This window comes from Sceloporus occidentalis, unplaced genomic scaffold (genome assembly GCF_023333645.1).
Source record: "Sceloporus occidentalis isolate IW3139 unplaced genomic scaffold, rSceOcc1.0.p SCAF_104, whole genome shotgun sequence".
Lineage (NCBI taxonomy): Eukaryota > Metazoa > Chordata > Lepidosauria > Squamata > Phrynosomatidae > Sceloporus > Sceloporus occidentalis.
The window spans coordinates 2,217,281-2,242,893 of record NW_028317084.1 but is presented as its reverse complement, the minus strand read 5'-3'; the positions used below and the strand labels follow the sequence as shown (position 1 = coordinate 2,242,893).

General features: G+C 40.0%; 1 protein-coding gene across 1 annotated transcript; it reads left to right on the top strand.

Annotated features, from left to right (window-relative positions):
- Window positions 1-162: 162 nt before the first annotated feature.
- LOC149283433 (calcium-activated chloride channel regulator 1-like) lies at window positions 163-24,836 on the top strand. The gene is made up of 14 exons (XM_089497530.1): window positions 163-318; window positions 3,587-3,727; window positions 5,034-5,184; window positions 5,697-5,805; window positions 9,634-9,802; window positions 10,154-10,375; window positions 11,223-11,447; window positions 13,673-13,850; window positions 16,049-16,173; window positions 16,807-17,037; window positions 18,681-18,951; window positions 22,178-22,333; window positions 23,724-23,966; window positions 24,418-24,836. The coding sequence occupies exons 1-14, from the start codon at window positions 163-165 to the stop codon at window positions 24,834-24,836; spliced, it is 2,796 nt and encodes a 931-aa protein (XP_089353656.1).
- The last annotated feature ends 777 nt before the right edge of the window (window positions 24,837-25,613 follow it).

Here is a 25,613-nt window from a genome sequence, read left to right as displayed (position 1 = left end):
GTGATAGTTAACATGTAACCTAAGATTACAGTAGCAAACACCTGTATTTTCCTGGCATATCAAAGTCCAGCCATAAATCATAAAGGAATTCTTTTTGCGCACCTAAGCATAAACTCTGCTATTGTATCTCTCAGTGAGGCTGGCATACGTAGTTCGAGCAAAATGGTGCTTCGAGGGTGGCTTTTTTTAGTGGTTTTACAATTTTTACCTGGAGCGACACATGCCAAGATAAAACTTAATAATGGTGGGTTTGAAGATATTGTTATTGCAATTAACCCTGCATTACAGGAAGACAACAAAATAGTTGACAACATTAAGGTAAGTGTGTGAAGTTATAAACTCATCAACTTAATGACGTTACCAAATTATGGTAAACTAGTAAATTTAGCTTGAATTCTGTGACCACAGATCCACATTTTAGTTTATTGCTGGATATGTCCTTTTCCAGCATGCTAAGTATATTATATATTAAGTGAATTATATATTATATATAAAGTATAAAATTCCCAAAGCCTGTTGTTTCATCCTATATATGGTTTTGTTTATGGTATTTTGTATTTTGTGGTATATCTGTATCTGAGATGTTTTTTAAAAAGGTCTATTTACAGACATTTCTATTAATTACAACTGTAAAGGCTATGGCCTGTTACAAACGGGCGTAAAGTACGTCCTGGGGACGTACTAGGGTTAGGCAAAGTGCGTGCCTTATGCACGCACCTAACCCTAGTACGGACCCAGTCAGTACAAAATGGCGGCGCCCTATGTACACGGTGCTGCCATTATGATGTCACGAACGCACCGCCTCCAAACGGGGCGGCGCGGACGTGACGTCATTGCACCGCATCGCACGAGGGCGCCTAGAGCGCCCTTTCCATGGCACGAGAAGGAGCTCCAAAACGGAGCTCCTTCTGCGGTTTGCAGCGCTGGCGCAGCCTTTAGATGGCTGCGCCAGCAACACATAGGAGAAAGGGGCCAAGCGGCCCCTTTCTCCTCCTCCTCACTGTTGCCCGGTGTCCTTGGGGCTTGAAGCCCCAAGGATACCCCTTTCCAGGCCACGGGGAAGCAGCTTTTTGCCACTTCCCCTTGGCCTGGAAAGCGACAGATCGGGGCCTCGGAGGCTGCCATTCTGGCAGCTGAGGCCCCGATACAGCAGGGAAAGGGGCGGGAACAGGCCACCCCAAACGGGCGGTCTGTGATCCACCTATGTTTCTTGTACTTCATGTCAAGCATCTGTTGTTGTTCTTGTTGTGTGCCTTCAATTCATTTCCACCTTATGGCAACCCTAAGGTGAAACTATCATGGAGTTTTTTTGGCAAGATTTATTCTGAGGGAGTTTGCCTTTGCCTTCCTCTGTGGCTGAGAGAATATGATTTGCTCAAGGTTACCCAATGGGTTTCCATGACTGAGCAGGGATTCGAACCCTGCTCTCCAGAGCTGTAGTCCAATGCTCAAACCACTACACCATGCTGGCTCTTGTTTAGTAGGAGAGGAAAACTGGATTCTAGTGACATATGTAATGTTCAGTTCACGTTCTGGCCCAGTATATAGACATATTCCTTTAAAACTCCTCTAGTAATAAATGTATTTAATAAGTGCATAGTACAACATAGGGCTTAAATATCCTAGAGCTACCAGATCACATCTGATCTTGGATCTGAAGCTAAGCAAGGTCAGCCCTGGTAAGTAGTTGGATGAGAGGCTGCCAACAAATACAAGGTACTTTAAACTATGCTTCAGAGAGATGATAAAATTTTAAATATTCTTTAGTAGTTAAGTATGATTACACATACTTTTAAGGCACTATTAGTATTTAGAGCCAGCATGGCAAGCAAAGTAGTTTGAGTGTAGGACTCTAAAGACCACGGTTCAAATTCCCATTTGACCATGGAAACCCACTAGGTGACATTGGGCAAGTCACACTCTCTCAGCCTCAGAGGAACACAAGGGCACGCCTCCTCTGAATAAATCTTGATAGAAAACCCCATGATATGTATGCCTTAGGGTTGCCAAAATGCTCACAAGATGTTACATGGAAATTACATTTTCCAAGTATTCAAACAGAACTATTCTGTGGCTGAGAAAATATGGTGTTCTACTTATCCAACTACACGGTTTTGGTGATGAATTCAGTGTGAAAAACAGTCAAATAAATATCATGGGCAACTAGTGAAAAGCTCTGTCTTGTCACTGATGGGGAGTAGCACTTCATAAAATGGGAGTAGCCATTTTTTGAACTATTATGCTTCTTTAATACAAGCACAGGCAGATTTAGATCCAGTTCTGTGCAAGCAGAGATGGTGATGGCTGGTGATGGTACGGTCACTGAAAAATAACCAGAAGGAAAAGAGAGCTTGCAGTGTATACAGCAGGTACACATAAATGTTCCAAGACATGAAACTTGGACCCCATTCACACTAAGAAAATAACCCAGGAAGAATCCAGGTTGAATTCTGTTGTTCACACACATCCCAAATGCTCTGGATGCTCTTTTGAGGGGGAGAGGTGGTAACCTCCCCCCCACTTAACCTGGGTTTCCCTTGACTTTTCCTGAAAGATTCACATCAATCTGCATTGAAGGCAGTGTGAATAAGCTTCCAAATCATTCAAAGGAAAGGAGGCAGCTCCATTTTATTCTGAAATGATGGTATGTATGAATAACGCAGGGGTTACAATGACTAGAAGAAATTTGTGAACCCAAAACAAAATGGGAACAACAAACCTGATATACATCAGTGTGACGATCCGCATCTCCTCGGGACATGAAAAAAGTGAATCACTGGTGTCTATTTTAAAAACTGCACTGACCCACTATGCCACAATGTGGTTTAAACATTCTACTACTGCCACCAAGTGGCATCCTCTGATTAGAGCAGCCCAGTTTATTGTTCCCTATAGGACCTAAACAGCCTAGAAACACGAGATTCTGACTAATTAGATTTGCAACCTAATGTTGCAGACCTGTAACTGTTCTGTAAGACTACGTAGTCTTACTGCAGGACTATGTAAATATTCCTCAGCTAACTTTAACTGGCATCAGTTGGATCAGGTGAAGGAGGTCTGTTCAGCTGCCAGCCTGGGCACAAGGAAGATGATGTTTCCATGTCTTACCAATTTTCACTTTAACCACATGAAACTATGTACATGTAAATACATTTAGGCTGTGTGTATGACATCATTATTTAAAGGTATAATTTTAATTTTGCTAGTAGTTTATGTCACAACTATTAGCATTATATCAAGTCATATACAAGAATTACAGGTTATGAGTAACATTCATGCAAAAAAACATTAGTAAGGATTCTGTATGGTGTGGGAGGGGGTCAGTTGCAGGGGTGACACCATGAGTTACTGCACCAGATGACGCCAAACCTGACTTGACCTATTAAGTCACTAACAGATATACTGAAGGAAAGTTGACGGAATGTAAACTGTAGAACTCTGAAAGTAATATATTAAAAAATCCACTGTATCAAGTTGGAGCAGAAAGAAGTAGGGAGAAATTACAGAAAGCCAAATGCAAGTAATAGGCACTGAACACAAGCTGTACAACAAATTGATTATGCTTTGTGCTTTCTTTTTTTGTTAGGATATGGTTAAAGAGGCATCCACTTATCTCTTCAATGCTACCCGACAAAGGTTTTATTTCAAGGCTGTTAAAATTGTAATTCCTTTGACATGGACACCCAAATCTGAATATAAAAGAGTTAGCACAGAATCCTATGGAAGGGTGAGCATGAACAATTCAAACATAACTGAATGGTGGTAAAGACAAAAGATACAACGTGAAGCTGAAGACCTATATGCAGTTCGTGAAACAAACTTTCATTGAACTAAGGGGAACTTATGTATGAGTAAAATGATGGAGTGTTTCATACATTTTTTTAAAAAAAAGATGCGATGACCAGTGGTTTCAAGACACATTTCTTAAAATTTCTACAAATTTGTGGACTATACATCTGTGAATTAGAACTGGCCATGTTACCTTAAGGTATGTTTTAGATTTAGAGGCAGTATGCTTTTAAATATAGTTGCTGGAGAGCAAACGTTTGACTGTGTGCATGCAGGAGACATTTGTGTACTGTAAGCAGTATAGAGGACTAATCTGACTCCACAGGGCTCTGGCTATGTGATATCTACTGACCATCTGCCTACTCTATACCACTAAAACCAATAGGATTTTCTTCTTAAAAATGCATATATTGAGCTTCATATATAGCTTACTCAAGTAGTTACTCCAAAGACGACTAGCTGTTTAAGAAAATTCTCTATGAAACAAAATCTCGGTGAAAGCATATACTGGTATTACAAACCTAGGCTGCATTCCAGAGATGCAGAATCCTATTCTGCCTGCAGGGCCTAATTCTAATTTGTAGATATTCTTGGGTTCTGCATTCCAGCAATGAGTAAGATTTAGGTCCTCCAGTGCAACTTTATGGTCAACTTTAACTAAAAGTTGCACTGAAAGACTTAGCATTAGATTCCTAGAGAGAATGCTCAACTAAGCATTTGTAGCTCCTTCAGTGCAGTTCTATGGTCAGTGTCTGTTGGACATTGACCACAGAGTTGCCCTGGAGGACCTAGAGATTCCTACAGAGGTGTCCTCTCAAGTAAATACATGGTGTTTTTGTTACTTGGAGGTCTCTCGTATACAGGATCACCATGGGTCAATGTTGACCTGAAGACAGTTAACAACAACAGCATATATATACAGAAAGAGAGAGAGAAAGAGAGAAATGATTAATTGGCAGAATTTATTAACAAAAAATAATGTTGCATTAAAATTAATGTTATATTTTTTAGTTCTTTGTGTTAATTACACACACACACACACATACAAAAACGCATACATATATATCAGCCTCTTTGTCTATCCTGATACAGAGAAGTGGGAATTTTAAAATTAACACATATAAATTACATATGTGAAATACCTGTGTAAGTTCTGCTTCCACCAAAATGGGAAAATTAAAATTAAAAAGTACTTGTCATTTCTTTTCTAGGCAATCTTTTAAATAGCTCCTGTTTTATTTTAGGCTGATGTCATTGTGGCAGATCCTTTCCTGAAATACAACGATGAACCCTACACCTTGCAATATGGAGGATGTGGGGAACCAGGGCGGTACATTCATTTCACACCTAACTTCCTGACAAATGACAGTTTACAAGATGTTTATGGATCACGAGGTAGCTAATGTGAATTAACATTTTTCTTTCTATTCTTTAAATATCATATAATGATCTGAAAAGGGAATAACCAACATGCAAAAAATCATGAGAAACTTTTATTTTTCTGTTTTTAAAGAATCATTTATCTCCTTACTTCCTTGGGGTCCAAAAATGGTTAAGGAATTAGCAATATGCCGATGTTGGGTTCATCTGTACATTTTAAAGTTATAAAAGCCTATGCTCCTGGTTGGAATGCACTCTTGCTAGAAACAGCATCACTGATATGGCTCAAAACAACTGCCTACATTTTTAGATTCTTCATGGGACTGTAGCTATGGGTACTGATAAATTATGAATATTCACAACTCACAGTCTAACACCACTTCCCATGTCATTCTTTTTCTATTTGACTGAAAAACATTTCCAAATGTTATTTTAAATGATCTGGGAGGAAATGTAAATAAATTTATATTCTAAATGGAAATAACTATTATTACAATTTTATTTTATTTTATTGCTGGTCCTGAAAGGCAGAGTTTTTGTCCATGAGTGGGCTCATCTCAGATGGGGTGTCTTTGATGAATACAACAACAATGCACCATTCTATACTACTGGAATAGACACAGCTGAAGCAACAAGGTACCATCGTAAAAGTAAATATTTCTTTGTCTGTAAGTGCCTTCAAGTCACCTGTAAACTTATGTCAACTCCATGATTTTCATAGGGCTAACCTAGGCCTTGCCATTGCCTTCTTCTGAAATAAACTAACCTACAGCACCTGGTACTCCTTGGCCATCTTGTTTGCATGTACCAACCATGTCTGACCCCTCTGAGATTCCAAGATCAAATGAGATCTGGGGTCTTTAAAATATTTAGGCCATATCTTATTAAATATAAGTAATATGTTACATGTGGTGGTTTACCTTTGGTTTCTTACTTTGGGTGTGGTGTGAATGGTTGTCAAGGGCAGTTATTTGGAAGCAGTTATTAGGTAATATATAATGTTCACTTGAGATGTTGGGTGTCCTTTTCACTTGAACAGGAACAATTCCCTTAGAAAGTACTGAAATTATGGAAGAAATAGGGGCATACTCTAATCTACCTGTCTTGTTCCTGTGTCACTCCATTGTTAGCCAGCCATAACATCTGTAGTCATCAATAAGCAGTGATTAAACTCCTCTTTGACATGCTGAAGCAAAGGCAGACTGAATGGATTCCCCAAACTGTCAGAGGTGTAATTGCTATGTCTAGGTGCCCCTATTTTAAAGAACACCCTTGTAATTAAATTGAATGTGGTTTATGAATCACATGTCCAGAACAAAGTGATTCATAAACCACAGCTCTCTGGGCCAATAGAATGTTATGAACAGTGGTGTCACTGGGGTTGGTGTCACCCCAGTGTAGTAGTTCATGCTGACACCCCCCAGCTGCCCCCCTACAAAAGACAGGCCACCTCTGCTCTGGTGGGGGTGGGGTGCTCTTGCCACCTGACAGCCCTTTCCAGGTCTGGCATGGCTGCTGGCCAGGTGGAAAAGGGAGGTGACTCCCTTTCTCACCCGGCAAGTTGCTCCCGCAGACCCAGAAGGCAGCTCCTTCCCACCTGTGGCTGCTGGTGCGAGTGAAGTGCTGTAGTTGCCTGATAGCCCTTTCTGCTTCTGGTGAGCTACTGGCTGGATTGGAAAGGGAGGCAATGGCAGCAAGGATGATCATGGACCCATTTGATTTTGTGGAAGGGAAGGATTCTGTGGCTGATGCTGGTACCTTCTGTTCCTGGCCTGGCCAGCAGCCTTGCCAGATGCTACCTTTCATATGATGGATGACAGACATGCCCTGGCTGGTGGAGTGGGACAGCTGGTGGAAACAACCATGAGTGACTGCCCCACTGGGTGTTCTCCCCACTCTGAGGTGTCACCCAGTGCTGTCTGTACCCCCTGCCTAGTGTTAATCCTGGTTATGAGGATGCTGTCCCCTCCCTATTTTAAAGAACACCCTTGTAATTAAATTGAATGGCAGAAATACATACAACAGCGGACCAGTTAAAGTGTACTGAAAGGCACCCCCTTAATATCTATCTTGTTAGCTACCCCGTTGTATGAAACTGATGGCACTGAGAGTTTCCTGGTATACTATCAGATGTTTACATCCTCATAGACTTAGTTAGATTCCAGGAGCTCCTTAAATGTCCTCACACAACCACTGCAGGGCACTGGATATTTTTAAAACCCTCAGTCAAACATGTATTTTGGAGACTGTGTATACAAACCAGTGCAAAGTGCCATGTCCCATCTTATGACCAAGTAATAGCCTCATAGCTCAGTCTCAAATGCTTGCTTAATCTACTGCCATCCCTCCAGAAACCATAGATTAATATCTCATTGGATTCCACTGTGGCACTCATGCATTATCATGGGCTTCTCTCTGCTGCTTTTGATACAGTTGAGCCCAGTTTTTTTGGTAGACCTGCTCCAGGAGCTGGGATTTGCTGATTTACTCCTTGAGTGGTTTACATCATATCCTTTGAATAGGTTGTTTGCTGTGGTAGCTGGAGGTCAAGTTTCTACTTCTGTTTTGTTGTCAATTGGAGTCTCACAAGACACTGTCTTGGGTCCGCTGTTGTTCTCCTTTACACTCGGTCTCTAGGGAATCTAAGTTCCTATGGTTTTCAAAATCATTTATATGCTGATGATACTCTAATGTACTTTTCCACTCTAGAACTTCCCTCGAATACTGAACAGCAAGTTTTGTTATGTCTCTCAGCCATATCAGCATGGATGTTTCATCGGCATCTGAAACTTAACATGGCTAAAATAGAACTGCTTATCTTTCCACCTAAGCCGACTTTACAACACACATTTTCAATTACAATCAATAATGTTCTCATTCATCTAGTCAAGGAAGCATGTAACCTAGGCTTTGTATATCTGATTCTTTGTTGTTGTTTATCCCTCAGATCCAAGCTACGGCCAAATCTTGTCAATTCTTTCTTTATAATGTAGCGAAAATTAGACCCTTTCTTTCGGTATCTACTGACCATGCCCTGGTTATCTCGCACCTGGACTACTGTAACCTTCTTCTACTGAGGCATCCTCTGTCCCACCTTGGTCCTTTATTCTCTGTTCAATATTCAGCTGCCAGGAATATTTTTTCAGCCTGACGCTTTGATCACATCACACCTCTATTGACTTATCTCCACTGGCTTCCCATTCCTTTCAGGATTCATTATAAGCGTCTTCTTTCAACCTTTAAAGCCCTTCATGGTTTAGTGCCCTCCCTCCTATTTGTCAGGTCTTATCTCCTCTTACTACCCTACCCACGCTTTATGATCCAGAGGCTCTGGGCTTCTGTCCCAGTGAAGACCTTTCTCTTCCCCAGCTTGGATTTGCCTTGGATTTTCTCTTGCTGCCTCCTATTCAGGGAATCAACTCCCCAAACGTCTGTGGACAATGAGTTCCTTGGTTAATTTTAAGTCTGAATTAAAGACGTTCTTGTTTATGGAGGCATTTCAGATCTCAGCCTGATATTTTGGACACTTTAGATTAAGAGTACATTGTTGCTCCATAGTTCACAGTTTTACGGTTACAGTCACCCCTCCATTTTTGCAGTCTTGAAGTCCGCAGTCTCAATGATTCATGAAAGGGCGAGCCCCATTGGCTAAAATGGCATGTATGCCCATGGAGTGTGCAGCCATTTAAGCCAATGGGGCTTTAATATATGCAAGTTTCCATGGGGGTGTGTGTGTGTGGAACGGATCCCCCTGTGAAACGGGAGGGTGACTATATTTGATGGTTAATTTATTAATTTTAAAATGTTATGCTTTGTGATTTTAGAATGTAAGCCAATAGCAGGATTTATATTATTTATAACTTGTTTGTATGATTATGTAAAGTGCCGTGTAAATCATACGGTGCTATTGCCGAACCATGGCAGAAATAATAATAATAATAATAATAATAATAATAATGGGCAAAGATTCTGTTTCTTTGTATGATTAAAGTGAATGAAAAAGGTGAATCAGGGCTGAAACAGACGGGTAGTAAGCGTCAGCTTCCCGGCAGTGTGGGGGCATGGCAATCAGACAGCGCACGCTCCCATGCCTCCGTAAAGCTGCATGGCTGACCACACATTCACTGGTGTCACAGCATTCCGGCAGCATGGCATTTACACGCGCTTCACCTCAGAAATGCCGAAAAGCCTGCACTGGAGTGGAAAAGATGTCACAAAAAAGAGCGGCAATTTGCTGCTTCTTTTTTGCGCCAGCAAAATGCCGGAGTAGGGTCGTGGTGTGTGGTTTCCATGGTGCTTCTTTCAGGGGCAGTGATACACTGCCCATTTGGGCTGGTCTGTTTCAGCCTTTAGTTAGCAAATCCATCTTTCTTCGTTGGACTGAGTTGTTTTATTTAAGCATTGTGATATTATTAATGCTGGCTTCTTGATTCTCTAACTATCTATTTCTGTAATGCTCTTTAGATGTTCAGCAGATATCACTGGACAATATATATTCCGAACTAGGTCAGGAACTACCAGAAAATGCAGAATTGAACGCCGAACTCAGCTTTATGAGACTGGATGTCAATTTATTCCAGACAAAAAACAAAGTACCCCAGCATCTATAATGTACATGCAAAGTCTCTCTTCAGTAAGTATAACTAATTTCACCACTGAGGCTACAGTTTAATTCTGAATTAGAATTAGAATTCAGTTCGGGAGCAGTAAGTCACTTTTTAAAGCTGTGCAATAAGCTCCTTTGTCTCAGTTTAAACCTTAAAGGGTTTTTCCAGGGTATGGAGCATGGTTCGGCAATAGAATTCAGTTCCTCTACCCCCACCCAAAAAAACCCCAAACCCCAAAGAAGATTTATAAACTTTCCTCCCTGATAGGTATGGCAAAGAATTTCCACAGTTGTGTCATCATTTTTAAGGAATGACTGTCATAAAATAGAAATTGCTAATAAAGTTGTAATGGGAACCTGTTCTTACCTTTTATGTAGGTTAGTCACTTCTGTGATGAAAGTAACCATAACATTAGGGCACCTAACATGCAGAACAAAATGTGCAACTTCAGAAGCACTTGGGATGTCATTAAAGACTCCCCTGATTTTGCCAATTCTTCCCCAAGAAGTGCTCCTCCACCTGACCCTGCTATCTCACTGCTGCAAACAAGGGAAAGAGTTTTGTGTCTAGTGTTTGATGCTTCTGGGAATATGAATGAGGTAAGTCTATTTTTTTTCTATTTCAAGAGGAAAAGTTTTCAGAAATTATGCAGTTTCAAAGTAGTGGAATTGATTATGACGACAACGATGAATCTTTGTAGCAACATCACAAACATGGAATTCCTCAACCAAGGAAATTAGGGTGCCTCCACCTCTTTTAAGTTTCCATCAGGCAGCCCAAACTATGCTGTTTCACGTGGCTTTTAATGTTTAAAATTGAATATTTTAATGTGTTGTGAAATGCTTTTATCCTTGTGTTTTTAAAACTGTTTTTGTATTGTTAAAATTGTTCATCATCTTGTGGGCCCTTGTGACCTGGGAAGCAATAGTCCCCTCTCCCTTTTAAATCACCTTTTGTTTTTGCCTTATTATCTATAATATATTAGAAACATATTCCGTGAAACAATCCAAAATGTTACAAAATCCAAAATTGTCAAGACTGGTGGCTGAAATAGTGACAACTTTGCTTTTTAATGGTTCAGTATACACAAACTTTCTTTCATGCACAAAATTGATAAAAATATTGTGTATAAAATTATCTTCAGGGTATGCGTATAAGGTGTATGCAAAACTTAAATTGATTTTTGTTTAAATTAATTAAATTTATGTTTAGGCATGGGTCTCATCTATTATGTATATGCATATTCTGAAATCCAAAAAAACTCTAATATCAAAAACACTTCAGGTCCCAAGCATTTCAGATAAGGGAGATGCAACCTGTATAAAGTTTCTATCCATATTTACATTTTTAGATCAACCTATAACCTATAATTACATTTTCTAGTAATTTTCACCTGCTGTGTTTTGTGAAATGAACAGACTGTTTTACATCTCACTCCCCATGCAGAACAATCGCATTAGTCGGCTGAGGCAAGCTGCAGAACTATTCCTTCTACAGATCATTGAAATGGGATCCTGGGTTGGAATTGTCACATTCAGTGATGAAGCAACCATTCAGACTGGTTTGCAACAGATTGTTAGTGACAGTGTGCGCCAAAATCTTATTGCCTATCTTCCTACTACAGCTGGTGGAGGAATCAGCATATGTTCTGGAATACGTGCAGGATATGAGGTGAACATTTCCAGTTATTTTTAAACTGTTGAGACATTTTATATTTCCATTGTTAAGAACTTCTTTTGAATTTTGCTACTGGAAAGCCAGAATGGTATTAGTTACTGATGGGTCTAGGAATGATCATATCACACCAATATTACAGTCACTCCACTGTCTGTCAATAAGTTTCTGGGCAAGTGCAAAACGTTGATTATTATCTTTAAAGCCCTGCATGGTTTGGTTCCAAATTAGTTCTCTGGGGGACATTTACTTTAGTCACGCAGGTCCAGGTTGCCACCTCCAAAATTGTGGAATGACCTGCCAGAAGAGATTCACCAGCTGGTTATACTATTTAGGTTTAAGACAGCACTAAAGACCAATCTCTTTCAGCAGGCCTATACACATGACTTTTAAATTATGACTGTTTAAATTATGAATTGATTGTTTATGCATGCTCTTTTAACTGGTATTATGCTCTTTCAACTGATTATGCATGTTTAACTGGTGTTACATGCTTTTGACTGATGAAGATTTTCATACCAGCACTTAAGTGCTGGTAAAATGCAGCTAAAACGTTTAGGAAGTGCATGTGTGTGAAAGCCTGATGTGCTTCCTAAACATCAGGAGATCATCGGCTCCCCTCCAATGTCTCTGAATAATTTGGAGAGAGGCAATTTCCTATGAATGGAAGCTCATAGGAAATTGACTCTCTCTGAATGATTCAGGGATGCTGGAGGAGAGCCAACAATTCCCTGATGTTTAGGAAGCGCATCAGGTTTTCACACACGCGTACTTCCTAAACAGTTTAGCTGCATTTTAACAGCGCTTAAGCGCTGGTCTGAAAATCTCCGTTATGTGTCCATCTGCTGTATTTGAATCTGTTGTTCTCCACCTCAATCCACAGAAGAGGCAGGTAAATAATAATAATAATAATAACAATTTTGCAAAAATACTGGGGAGGGGGATGGAGTTGTCACTGAAAGGAGACTGACATCAGTGTCTGACTTAGCAATACACAGAAGGCAGAAACAGAATGATATTAGAGAATAGACTTGACTCTCCAAGGTTTGCCTGCTCCACCTAAACTGGTTGGCTACCTTCAGTGGTGAGGATGCTGTCCCATCATCTGTCTAGAAGGGAGATTCAGTTGCAACACCAACCTGTTTTTATACCTAGAATGATAGGACACACCATCTTGGGTTTTGCCTCTGACAAAAATATCTTGGGTTAGCCCTGCTCTAGGTAGTGAAGATTTGCTGTAGAGGCAAACAGCGTGTTTTCTGCCTTTCTTCAGAGAAAAGGGAAGAGGTATTTTGCAGCACTGAAGAAAAGCATAAAGAAATTAATTTTATATGTTTGAGGGAGGCATCAGAAAATGGTTGAACACTGCTGCAGAAATGAAGGACATCTTGCCAATGATTGCTCAAGTTCAAAAGCCCACAAGAACACTCCAGTGCTTTAATGCTAACTTTGACTGTCCTCCAGTCCCTATGATCTTTCTTTGTTGCCTTGGAATTCAAATCTTCTTTGAGGTGATCGACCTGTTTCTGGTCTACTTGGGCAGACAAGAAGGTCCAGGCATGTGCTGGTGGAATCCAGGTGTCTCAGCACAGTACGCAATGGACATATGACCTTCCTTTAAAAAGTAAGAAGCAGTTAGGAGTTGCCATTTAAATCTTCCTCAAAGAATGCATGCCTCTTCCAGTCCATATTGATAGTCCTCTTACAACTTGCAAGGACCCATGAGATGACACTTTGCAGAGGGACTCTTCAAAGCTGACTGATTTTCACAACTTCCAGGCCCTGATGAATCTGACTGTCTTTGAGAGATTATAGAATCATAACTATTTTTAGTGGTTAATATAAGCATGACTCCACATTACAGTGGGCCCTCAGTATCCAAGGGGGATCCATTTCAGACCCTCCATGGATACCAAAATCCACAGATGCTCAAGTCCCATAGTACTCAATGATGGCACGGCCATGCAGCTTCCCAAGCATTTTGGATAAGGGAGACTCAGCCAGTTTTTCTCCTTCTGCTGTCCTTTCTCAGAAGGGGTGAAGAGTGATGAATCTTGAAGGCTTGATAATCCCGATTCATCAGCTTCTCAAGCCAAGGCTGGGATTTCTTATCCTTGTTCTACAGCTTGGCAAAACACACCTGCAAATTAATCCCACATAATGTCCTGTAACTTTTATGTTTCCTGGTAAGATTTAAAATGCTTATTTTCCCTCTAATATAGGTATTTTTACAAAAGTATTCAAGTCCTGAAGGCTGTGAAATTGTACTTTTGGCAGCTGGAGAAGACTCGGCTATAACCTCTTGCTTCAGAGAAGTACCAAATAGTGGGTCAATAATTCACACCATTGCCTTGGGGCCAAATGCTGCAAAAGAATTAGAAATGTTGGCAGACATGACAGGTGTGTAATCCGACTGCTATTTTATTTTATTTTATTTATTGGATTCATAGTCCACTTTTCTCTCAGGATGGGATTCAAGGCAGATTCCAATAATTTAATACAAGACTCAGTTATAATCCTGTTTTACAAAAGATCAACAAGAACTGAACGTCGTTTTAAAACAGTTTTAGCAGATTTTTAGGAACTGGCTACAAGAGCTTTTAATAATGTGCTTTTCAAAGAAGTAGCCATGTTAGTCTCTTGCAGCATATAAAGAAGGAAGGGGTAAAATGGATGTGGCAGCACCTTTAAGACTAACTGGGTTTTATTTTAGCATGAGCTTCTGTGGATACAAACCCATTTCTTCAGATGCAATACAGAGTGAGTATGATGATATTCTTGAACGTTGGTCTCAAGATGAGAAATACCCATGGTGACCTCCTAGCTACTCTCCTTCTTTTCCAGTATAGGCATGAGAATGGAAGTTTTCACTTTCATTTTTTAAAAATTAACTATTGTTTAGCAAGTCACCCAAGCCCACTAATTCTGGTTTATTTTAGCTGTGGTTTATTTGACGTAATCTACTTTTATAGTTCTCCATATGAAGTCAGCATGTTTCAAACAAAGCATAGGCCTGGTACATACCTCTGGGACAGGCTGGGCTGGTGGCGGCCTGTTTTCCTGCAGAGGGGTCCCTCCGCCCCAAAAAGAACCCGGAAAAAAAGGGTTCTTTTTGGGTTGCCGGGTGAATGTCACGAGTGCACCAATGGTGCACTCATGACGTAAATGACACGCAGCAATGTGTCTATGCTGCACATCACTTACATCAAGATGGCAGTACTTGTATGGATGGGATGCCGCCATCAGGACGCCGCCATGCCGTGCAGTTGGTGCACGGTCCCTAACCCTAGTATCGCTGCCACCTTTCAGCCTGCCTGTCTCAAGCCATAGTTAAATAAGATTAACCACAGCTAACCCTAACATTAATTACTGACAACAATTAGGCTGTGGAACGTACGGTGCAGCCATTTTGCAGTTGCCTGCTGGGTTTCTCTCTCTGAGGGGGCAGTGTGGCACATCCAGCTAGAAGCAGCTAGAAGCCCAGCCAGAGTGAATGGAATTGGAGTACCTATATGGCAGCTGTTGGGATACCTGTATGGCTGCCTCCTCAGTCTAAGCCAGTTCCTTCTGGAACATCAGCCCTCCTTTGTACACTTGATTTTCTGTTCTCTGTGGGGCTTGTAATTAGTATCTTCATTCTCAGCTCTGTATAATTTACCACATCTTTGGGGGGTAGGATGGTCAACATGAGGCTGGAATCCAGGACATTGGTTTGGATGCTCTCTTGGGAACAAAATGTATGTTAAGCCGCATTATTGTGGGGGAAAAAGGCTTTTTAATTTATTCATCTGATGCGTTTTAGGAAAACCTTTCTTCATGGACTGAAAAATTACAAGGTTTATACATTTATTGACAAATGTTATACAATATTTTTCAGAAAACATTTTCAGAAAAAAATTATGCACATTAAATGCATTATATTTTATGTGACAAAGTACTCTAAAGGGTAAATGAATAAAAATAAGTAGAAAGTGTATATTGATGGTTTTGTTAAGCATTTTTATGTAAAGCATTTTTATGTTTGTTAATCATTTTTCTGAGAAATATTTTTAAATAAATATGTATAACATTTGAAACATATTTCTAAAATAAATATGTATAACATTTGCCAATAAATGTATAAACCTTGTAATTTTACAGCTTCTGAAGAAGGTTTTCCTGAAATACAACAGCTGAACAAATTAAAAAGCCTTTTTTACAACAATATGCCTTAATGTACGTTTTGTTACATATAACCCTACTGTATTCTGAAAGGCTAGATAATAATCTATCATATCCTTTTCCTAAAAAACAAACAAACTATAACTATGCCCACCAATGCCCACTGAACTGTAAAAAGAAATATCTAATCTAGACGAAATGGGACAGTTGAGCATTCTGATCTATTTTACAATATACCTCTCTTAGAAGTATAAATCCATTTTCATTGAAGCCACAAGCCCTACATGAGCAATGATTGCTAGTGTTGTTGTTTCCAACATTTTAAAGCCTCGTCCACTCACATTGTACAACTCTATATGTGAATATTTCGTAGTACTACAAAACAAATCACCAAGAAAGCTTAATTGCTCCATTCATTCTTCTATATCATGTTTCAGGAGGTCTGAAGTTTTCTGCTACTGACAGTTTGGACAGTAATGGCCTTATAAATGCTTTCATTGGAATTTCATCAGAAGGTGAATCTTCATCAGAAAGTGGCACTATTTCTCAGCAACTCATTCAGGTCTGAATTTCAAAGATTTGGGAGCAACAAGGAGTCCACGGTATAAACTGAATTGCCATTTTAAGAAAAAAAAATCATTCCTGAGCGGTGAACCTTTAGTAGCTAAGTGTTGTGAAATGTTATAACAGTTTTCAGATATTAGATTTCAATTCTGCATTAGGAGTACTGTATAATGTATAAAGAGATTTTTTTTTAAAATGGCCAAGGAAGACAGATATGGGAAATAATTAAAGATGCCAAATATTTTGGGTCTTCCATGTGACATAACATTGATATGTGATTGTTATATATTTATTATTTTGATACTATTAAAAGGGAAAGGGAAGTTGGTATTTCGTATTATTAAAAGAAGTATGTAGCTGTGTGATGTGATGGCATGGATTGACTGTAGGACTATAGACTTTGAAAACAGGGATTTCCTGGCAACATTTCTTCAGAGAAGGTTTGCCTTTGCCTTTTTCTGAGGCTGAGAGAGTGTAACTTGTCTAAGGTCACCCAGTGAGTTTCTATGACTGAACAAGGATTCGAACCCTGGTTTCCAGAGTTGTAGTACAATGCTCAAACCACTACAATATATCTGTTGTGCGTTTTTAAAGTAAAATTGTTTCGTATTCTTTTAAAATTTTCCAACAGCTTGAAAGCAAAGGACAGAGCCTCAGTCCCAACAAGTGGTTGGATGGTACTGTATCCATTGACAGAACAGTGGGAAGTGACACTTCCTTTATAGTTACATGGAATCTGACTGTATACCCACCAGGATGTTTTCTATTAGATCCCAAAGGAAAAAGGTATAATCTGAATGACTTTACCCTTGACAGCACCAACCTTCGAACAGCTCAGCTCAAGATTCCTGGAGTCGCAGAGGTAAAAACTGAGCTTTCTTTCAATTCCACATATATATAAAACATTGCAGACATAAATAATATGCCTGTTTCTTTCACTAAACTGGCACATGGCTGTTTTACAGAGTTGCTGAACCTGCAGCTGTGACAACAGATTGTGCCAGTGCAGCTTAAAGAGCGCAATAGATTTTGTAACTAAGAAGAGCCATGTAGCTCTGTTCTGTTTGCCTCTGGAATTTTCTCAAAGTTATTTAATTCCAGAATTCTCAGTTGCAGTGTTTTGTAGCAGCTGTGATTACCTTCAGTATGCCATATTAGCATTTTCCTTATTCAGGGAAGATGAATATATATTTGAGCCACAGACCCCAGAAGAGGGTGGTAAGTGAGCTCCAGCTGAGGAGGCTGAGCCCTAAAACTGGATGATCAGGCAAAATTAGACCAGCAGGACTCTCGTGTAGTTGAATCTCCCCAGGAATTATCAGAAGTAATGCACTTATAATACAGTAATCTTTCCACATTGTACATGTAAACATCTTATTAGGTAAAGATGATTCATTGATAATGGATGAAAAAAGTAATTTGCCCTTCCCCTGCAAGTAAGTGAAATTAGTACAGTGGGCTCTTGTTATCCACTGAGGTTTGGTTCCAGGAACACCGCCCCCCCCCCCCCCATGGATAACAAAATCCGTGGATGCTCAAGTCCCATTAAATACAATGGCAAAGCAAAATGGTGTCTCTTATATAAAATGGCAAAAATCAAGGTGTGCTATTTGGAATTTGTACGTTTTAAAAACATTTTCAAGCCATGGTTGCTTGAATCCATGGATAGAAAATTCGTAGATAAGGAGGACCAACTGTATCAACCCGTCTGTGACTAATGAGCCCTCCTTCCACTTGAAAACAGTTCTGGTGACCCTGTGCTCAGTCTAAATCTCTATAACCAGTTTAAGAACCCTAAAACTAGTTGAATATGTGTAGCAGAGGCTCATCAAAACTGCCACCTAAATCTATATCAGCTTTCCTGAAGCTCAGCTATTAAGCATATAGGCTTTCTTCCTGCGTAATGTCACCTTCCCCAACTTGATGCCCTATCAATCATATCATATGGTCTTTCTATGCCTTATGGATGTTGTAGCCCAAAATATCAGGAGGGCACCAGGCTGGGAAAGTATTTGACTCTAATGCTAATTTGGAAAGGGAATTGAGCAGGAAATCTCCTTGATTCTACTCAGAGTCTTAATGAGATGTGAGTATAATAGAATTCCTGACACTGAAACATAATTTTGATATAGTGCTTTTAAAGACTCAACCAACTACTAATGAATCTGAAGGAAGCCCCAGTGTTTTAACTTACTACTTTTTCAATAGCTCAAAATAAGGGAAACCAAAGACCACATTGCATAAGAGCAGGGTGGAGGGTGAAGCTGGATCCAATTTAATTCTTCAGTTCAAATTATGAAGAGCAGAGATAGCGTAAACCTCTCAGGGAATGAATATCACTGTGGATCACACCCTGCTACCATGGAATCCTCTTAGACTAAGATAATATCTCCTGTATTATTCAAATTCTCATATGTCCAGATAGCTGTGCTATCTCGAGTTTGGGCAAAAGAACACCATTCATACATTTTTCAAACATAAAACTATTTCAAAACTGATTTTCAGGCAGGAGATTGGAGTTATTCAATTGTGAATACACACTCGGCAGCTCAAACCATTGCAATAACGGTCATCACCCGAGCAGCATCTCCCACTGTGCCTCCAGTGACTGTGAAGTCCTACATGAACAGAGATACCAACACCTATCCTAATCCAATGATCATTTACGCAGAAGTCAGCCAAGGGCTTTTGCCTGTTGTTGGTGCAAAAGTCACCGCCACAGTTGAATCACCATCGGAAATATTTGGAGAGCTAGAGCTCGTTGATGATGGTTCAGGTTAGTTTATTTTAAAATAAATGCAGTTCAAAATTCACCTGTGTGTGTAGTTTTCAAATGTTAAATACATATAAAAATGCCTGCATGGAATTGGCCCATCTAGCCCAATACTGTCTGCACTGACTGGCAGTGTTTCTGCTGACTGAGAACCTTCATGTATTATAATTGAACTATGAACCTATTGAGCTAGTGGTTAGCACCCATGCAACTGCAATGCTATTATGGAGGATAATTTAGGTTGGGTTGTGGGATAAATTCAGTGCACAATTGTCTCCTTCTTTGCCATGCTGCTTTCTTGTGACAATGAACAGAACTGCTAAGGAATCTATCTCTCTTCCTTCAGGTTGGTCCTCAGGACACAGATAGCCAATGAATGACAAAAATGAAATATTTGTATAGTTTAACTTCATGACATTACATTATGATTACACATTGGCCTTTATAGATCACCAAGGAGGCTTAAACAGACTAGAATGAAAATATGCCATAGAGATTACTTTCATCTTGTGTGCCATGTCTTTTCATTTCTATAAGGATCTGAGGATCTGCAGTTTTTAATCCCTCTTGCACTATGCATTGCCCCATTCTTTTCAGCTCTGTTTGTCTCTAGTTTCTTCACAGGTCCTTTGGGTAGATCTGCACTGTAGAAATAGTGCAGTTTGACACCACTTTGAATGCCATGACTCCATCCTACAGAATCCTGGGATTTGTAGTTTTGTGAGGCACTAGCACTCTTTGGCAGAGAAGGCTGAAGACCTTGTAAAACTACAAACACCAGAATTCCAAAGGATAGAGCTACCACACTTAAAGGGGTGCCAAACTGCATTATTTCTACGGTGTACAAACACCCCCAGTCTTCTCAATTTTTTTCTCAGAGGCTCCATCATCTACCAAGTGCTCCTTCATTATATTTACATGCACTTGAACCCATCACATTAGTAGATCCATTCTTCTAACTCTTTCCTTGCTATGTTTCACCATTCTCCCTTGTCCTACTAAGCATACTCAGCCTTTGGTCTTCTAGACAGTGACTCCTGCCTTTGCTGTGGAATGTCTGCCTAACCCTTCAATGCTATTATCAGTGTCCAAGCCTGTCAGTCCCTAAAGGGTTTACCTCCCCTCTAGCACCTTCAGTTTTCCTCACAGAATTATACATCCAGTTCTTTAATTCAAATCCTAGACTATGCAGGAAGTCACAGACAACATACACCTAAAATTTAAGTGGAAAAACAGAGTTGAAAGAAGCCTGGTGAGGAAAAGGCATATTGCACATGCTTAGAGATATTTTACCCAAACTCCAGGAAACAGTTTGAATACAATGGTGCATTACAGACCGCCTAAAAGCGGCAGTCTGCCGGCACTGCTGGTTGCTCCATGAGGGAGTCACAGCAGCCAAACCGCGCGGCTCCCACGCGGAGCAAAAAAGAAGCCCCAAAATGGCGCTTCTTCCTGCGGCACGGTTATGACGCCGCGAGGCGCCAATGGCGCACTCGCGACATCATAAGCGCTGTGCGATGTGCGGACGCACAGCATCCGTTACGTCAATATGGCAGTGGCCGTGTGGAACGGCCACCGCCATTTTGTGCGCGTACTATATGGCGGTATGTAACCTGCCTCAGATTCTGAATCCTTGTTTGAGTTTTGGGGAGGTTTGTCATGAATTAAATATGGACAGATGTGGAAAAGCTGCATATAAAGCAGGACAGCAGCAAACAAAAACTTTTTTTTTAAGTTTCTAGGAAAAATCTGATGGTAGGAGGAAACATACCGTGAAGGGGAGAGAATCAAGATGTTCACAAGTTATTGCAAATTAACAAAACATTTACATCCAATGCTTATACTTGAAAGAGAAGTACTAGTGCTTTTATTTCTGTGAGAGATATGCCATCATTTTGCATGTGCTACGTCTTAATTGCATGCATACAGAGAAGAAGTGAAACAGATTGTTTGCTAGCACTGAGAAAACATTCCTTATATCCTGAGAAACACTCTCTGATCATTAATTCTTAATTTCTGTGTCAGAATTTTCTGCTGTGAATTTACTTATGTCACATTGGGATTGTGGTTATCTTCTGTGGCTTAGTGTTTTTCAGATTTAACAAGGGTATACATTTATGATAATAAGACATAACTCCTTAACAGTACAATGCATATACAGGATAAAGCAAAATTTGCTAGACAGTTAGATGTATTTATAAATACAAATAATACAAATCTGTAATGTAATAACAAAAAAATAAATAAGTTAAACCAGTAGTAAAATCAATTAAAAATCTATTAATACCTGTGCATTATGTTGTTACTACTTTCTATGTCTGAAACTTTTGAATATGGATTGCATTGGCCCTTTCATTGTCTACCAGGTTCTGCTAATTTCTGTCTGGAGCTCCACCCAAAAGTCTCATTTTAATCCATAAAATGTTGGAGGCTATGCACAACTAACATCACCTTATTATTATTATTATTATTATTATTATTATTATTAACCTTTATTTATAAAGCGCTGTAAGTTTACACAGCCCTGTACATACAATCTTTTTAATTAGACGGTTCCCTGCCCTCAGGCTTACAATCTAAAAAGACACGACACAAAAGGAGAAGGGAGTGGTGGCGGGGAAGGGGATGAGGTCCAGCAGTTCTTCTCTACCTCCGAGGCCTGGACCAAGGCAGATGGACTGGAGGGAGGGCTTGGCTTCTTAATGGATGGTTAATCTTCTTCCAGGGAGGCCTGTTGGAGCTAGCCAGCCTCTCTAGTAGGATAATACATATAAAACCCTAAACCAGTGGTTTCCCAAACTCTGATCTTCCAAGTGTTTTGGACTTCAACCCCCAGATGCCCCAGTCTGGGAATGGAAGTCTTAAACATCTGGAGAATCAAAGTTTGGAAACCACTGCCCTAAACATAAGTAACTAATTGGGCTTTACTGTCTGGGCCTGTTGAAGCAGGAAACATGCCCAGTGCATAGCAAGCTACACTAGATACTAGCTGACCATGTTTGGTTTGGTCACACATCTTTCAGACCTTCAAATTAGCAATCATACAGTTATGCACATTAGCACACTAGCTTGTTAATAACAAAGTATAATCACTGTTTGAAGCGCACATTGATCTATATCCATGAAAATGAGAGTGCCTGCTTCGTTGTTGGGGGGGTTGTTTTTTTGGGGGGAAACATGGTAAGACCCTTGCTTTACATAGTAATTGTTGATATTTTTTTCTATTGAGGTGCTGATATTATGAAGAATGATGGCATCTACTCAAGATATTTCACATCTTTCAAAGAAAATGGTAGATACAGCATTAAAATATGTGTCCAAGGGAATGACAAGAAAGTCAGATGGGTCCGCAGACAGAGTCAAATACAAAGTTCTGTGGAAAATGGTAATGGTTTATAAATTATGCCTATTTTCCATTTGTATTTCTGGCCCTGCAGTGTAGATTTTGAGAGCACACACACGTGAAACTGTGGACAATTCTCTGTCTGCCTGCTGCTGCTGGAACTCTTTCCTTCAGTGGACCAGCACTTTTGAATCCTGGTCGAGGTTAGAAGGAAAAAGGCAAAGAGATATGAGGTACAAAGCACAGAGAACCATCATAAATAATGCCAACACTGCAAGTTTCCTCAATAGGGAGGACTTCAGTTGTTAAAAGCAGTGAAGAGGTTAAAGAGGAAAACCAAGTCATTTGAGTTTTTGCCTGTTGATTTTTACATGCAGCTTGATATGTAGAAATGGAAGTCAATAAATTAGATTGTGAAGAAGGAAAGAAGGAGAGATCATGTGTGAAAGAGAGGAAGATCTAGATATTATCGGCACAAAATCATGCTCTTAACCAAATAAGGAAACAAAGGGAAAGATGCCTCTCGCACTCAATAAAACACAATAATGATAATAATGAACAGACAAGGCAAAGTAAAGCTGCTTCGGCTCACTATGGAGGTATGCTGTTTAAATGATGCATGCGTCCAAAGAGGTCAGAAACTACACCAAAGCCATGCTCCAGTCATAAGGACTGGAGCACAGCTTTGGCACAGTTTCTGGCCTCTTAAGATTAGGGTTGCCATAACTGGCTGCCACCAAACCGGGACAAACAAACAAACAAATTTAATAAATAAATAAAAATAAAAAATACAGGGAGGCCCAGGCCAAAGCGCTGAGCGTTGCGCTGCCTCCTGGGCCTCCGCCAGCCCCGAGAAGGCCCAGGAGGCAGCGCAATGCTCGGTGCTTTGGCCTGGGCCTCCTCCAGCTGCAGGGATGCCCAGGCTGAAGCACCGAGCGCGCTGCCGCCTCCAAGGCCTCCCCAGGGCTGGCGGAGGCCGTGCAACGCTCTGTGCTTCGGCCTGGGCCTCCTCCAGCCACGGGGAGGCCCAGCCCGAAGCATTGAGCCCAGCTCGGCGGCAAGTCCCTCTCAGAGACGGAGGACGCTCCTCCGCCTCTGGAGAAGGCCTTGCCTGTCCCGGGAACTGAGGGTGAGAGGGATGGGAGTGTGCCTGCCTCCCAGAAAGCGGGTTAATCCCACCAGTTCCCAGGATTTGGCAAACCTACTTAAGATGTGTGTGTCATTTAAACAGCATACCTCCAAAGTGACCCAAAGCAGCTTTATTTTGGCCTGTCTGTTCAGGCCCATTGTCTCATTCTGTCATAGAATTTTTGCACAACAGGGAAAAGCAAGGAGACTTAAAATGTGAATGTTTGTATCTTTGTAATCAGACTATATTATTTGATGGGGGATTATTTATTTATTTATTTATTTATTTATTTATTATTGGTAGGTATAATAAGAATGAATACACCAAGAAGTGAAGGTACTGAAGGTGAAATCCAAGCAGACCTAGGACACTTCAGCAGAATTGCTACAGGCAATTATTTTACAGTGGTAGGAGTTCCTTCTGGATGTTCAAATCGCACAGACGTTCTTCCCCCATGTAAAATCACTGACCTTGAGGTAGAGCTAGATGACAATACATTTATTTTATCGTGGTCAGCTCCTGGAAATGACTATGATGTGGGAAAAGGTAAGTGTGAAATCACATGATAAATGAAGTACTGTATTGTTATCCAAGACTATGAGTTATAGCTGTATTGATTTACTAGGAATAAAATATTTTGTCTTGTCTACATAATGGCAGGCGAAGGCAACTGCTAGTTTTATTTACACAAGCATTTTATGTCCACTGTATCCAGAAAATGAGACTTGGTGGTGTGGGCTTTGTGCAACTGCAGTGAGCGTTGATATGTTTCAAAGCACACTTCCATGGGATGGCAACTAAACCCAACTGGTCTGGCTGATGTGGAAATATGAATTAGAGCATGTCCTGGACCACATAAGGATTCCAGGATAGATGTGTACAGAGAGTTCCTTGGGACAGGAAAAAGGAAAGCTATTAAATGGCAGCTTTCTAAGACTAAACATCTTTGTTAAAATATGCATGTGTTGAGATATGATGTTTCTTCTTTATTTTGCAGCCAGAAGGTATGAAATAAAAATGAGTGAAAACCCTTTGGACTTAAGAAATGCAACCTTTCACTATGCCCACTCTCTGAACACTTCTGGTCTGACACCTGAAGTTGCTGGAGTCAAACAGTTCTTTCAGTATGCGCCAGAAAACATAACAAAACAACATGGCACCTCCATCTACTTTGCCATTCGAGCCATTGATGAGAGCAACAATGTTGGAGAAGCATCTAATATAGCCAGGGCAGTTGTGGTTATTTATCCACTGGCCAGTACACCCTCTACCAATGACAATAACAATACTGTCACCATAATTGTGATAACAATATGTGCTTTAGCAATTATCATCTGTGCTATTGTAAATATAACAGTTTGTGTTTTACATAAGCAAAAAAGGATTCGGCCGAGAAGTCCAGAGACTGCAATGTAAGAATTATATATTCACTTTTAAGAGGCTAGAATCCCAGAATGAAAAATGGAGAATGGGAGATAGATCCAGATTAATTTAGTTGAAGTTATTATTAACTTGTCCCACTGATTTAATGGGATCTAAATTCAGCCCATTGATTATATTTCTGGTATTTTAGTACATGAACCAGTAACACATTTCTCGGTATATCTGATGCGGATCTATCTAATCTCATGCTTTTTAAAACAACAAAATAAATCAGAGCATTTTATTTTAAACTGGGCATCTAGTTCTTAGTCCAAAAATTTAACTTCAATTTGTTAATCTATTAATTATTTAGGTTGTCTAGCAATTTTATTTCTTTATCCTGATTATTTTAAAGTTAATTTGGGAACTAAAGGCAACCCCTCAAAACTGTGCCCCTGATCATCATAATTGTATCTAAAATTTATTTTTTCCCCTAGAAGTTGTAATATTTTTGAAACTTTTGTCAATCAGTAAATATACTAAGTAAATTATCCTGAATTTCAGAGTACCTGAAGTGAGAACTAGTGGACCATTTTTGACACACTGAGCCTTGAAAAGAAGTAGTCGGTCAAAAACACACATACAACAGATCTTTAGAAGAATTTCATGCTAGTCAGATTATAAATAGGATGCTTCTAACAGACGCAAGCAGAGTTTTCTTACTCAGCTGCTATAAAAAGTCACTGCTCTTTCAAATAGCTATATAAGTCTGCTGAATATGCCAAGCCCATGAATACTATCTGTACAAATATCAGGAGCCTTTATGCCACA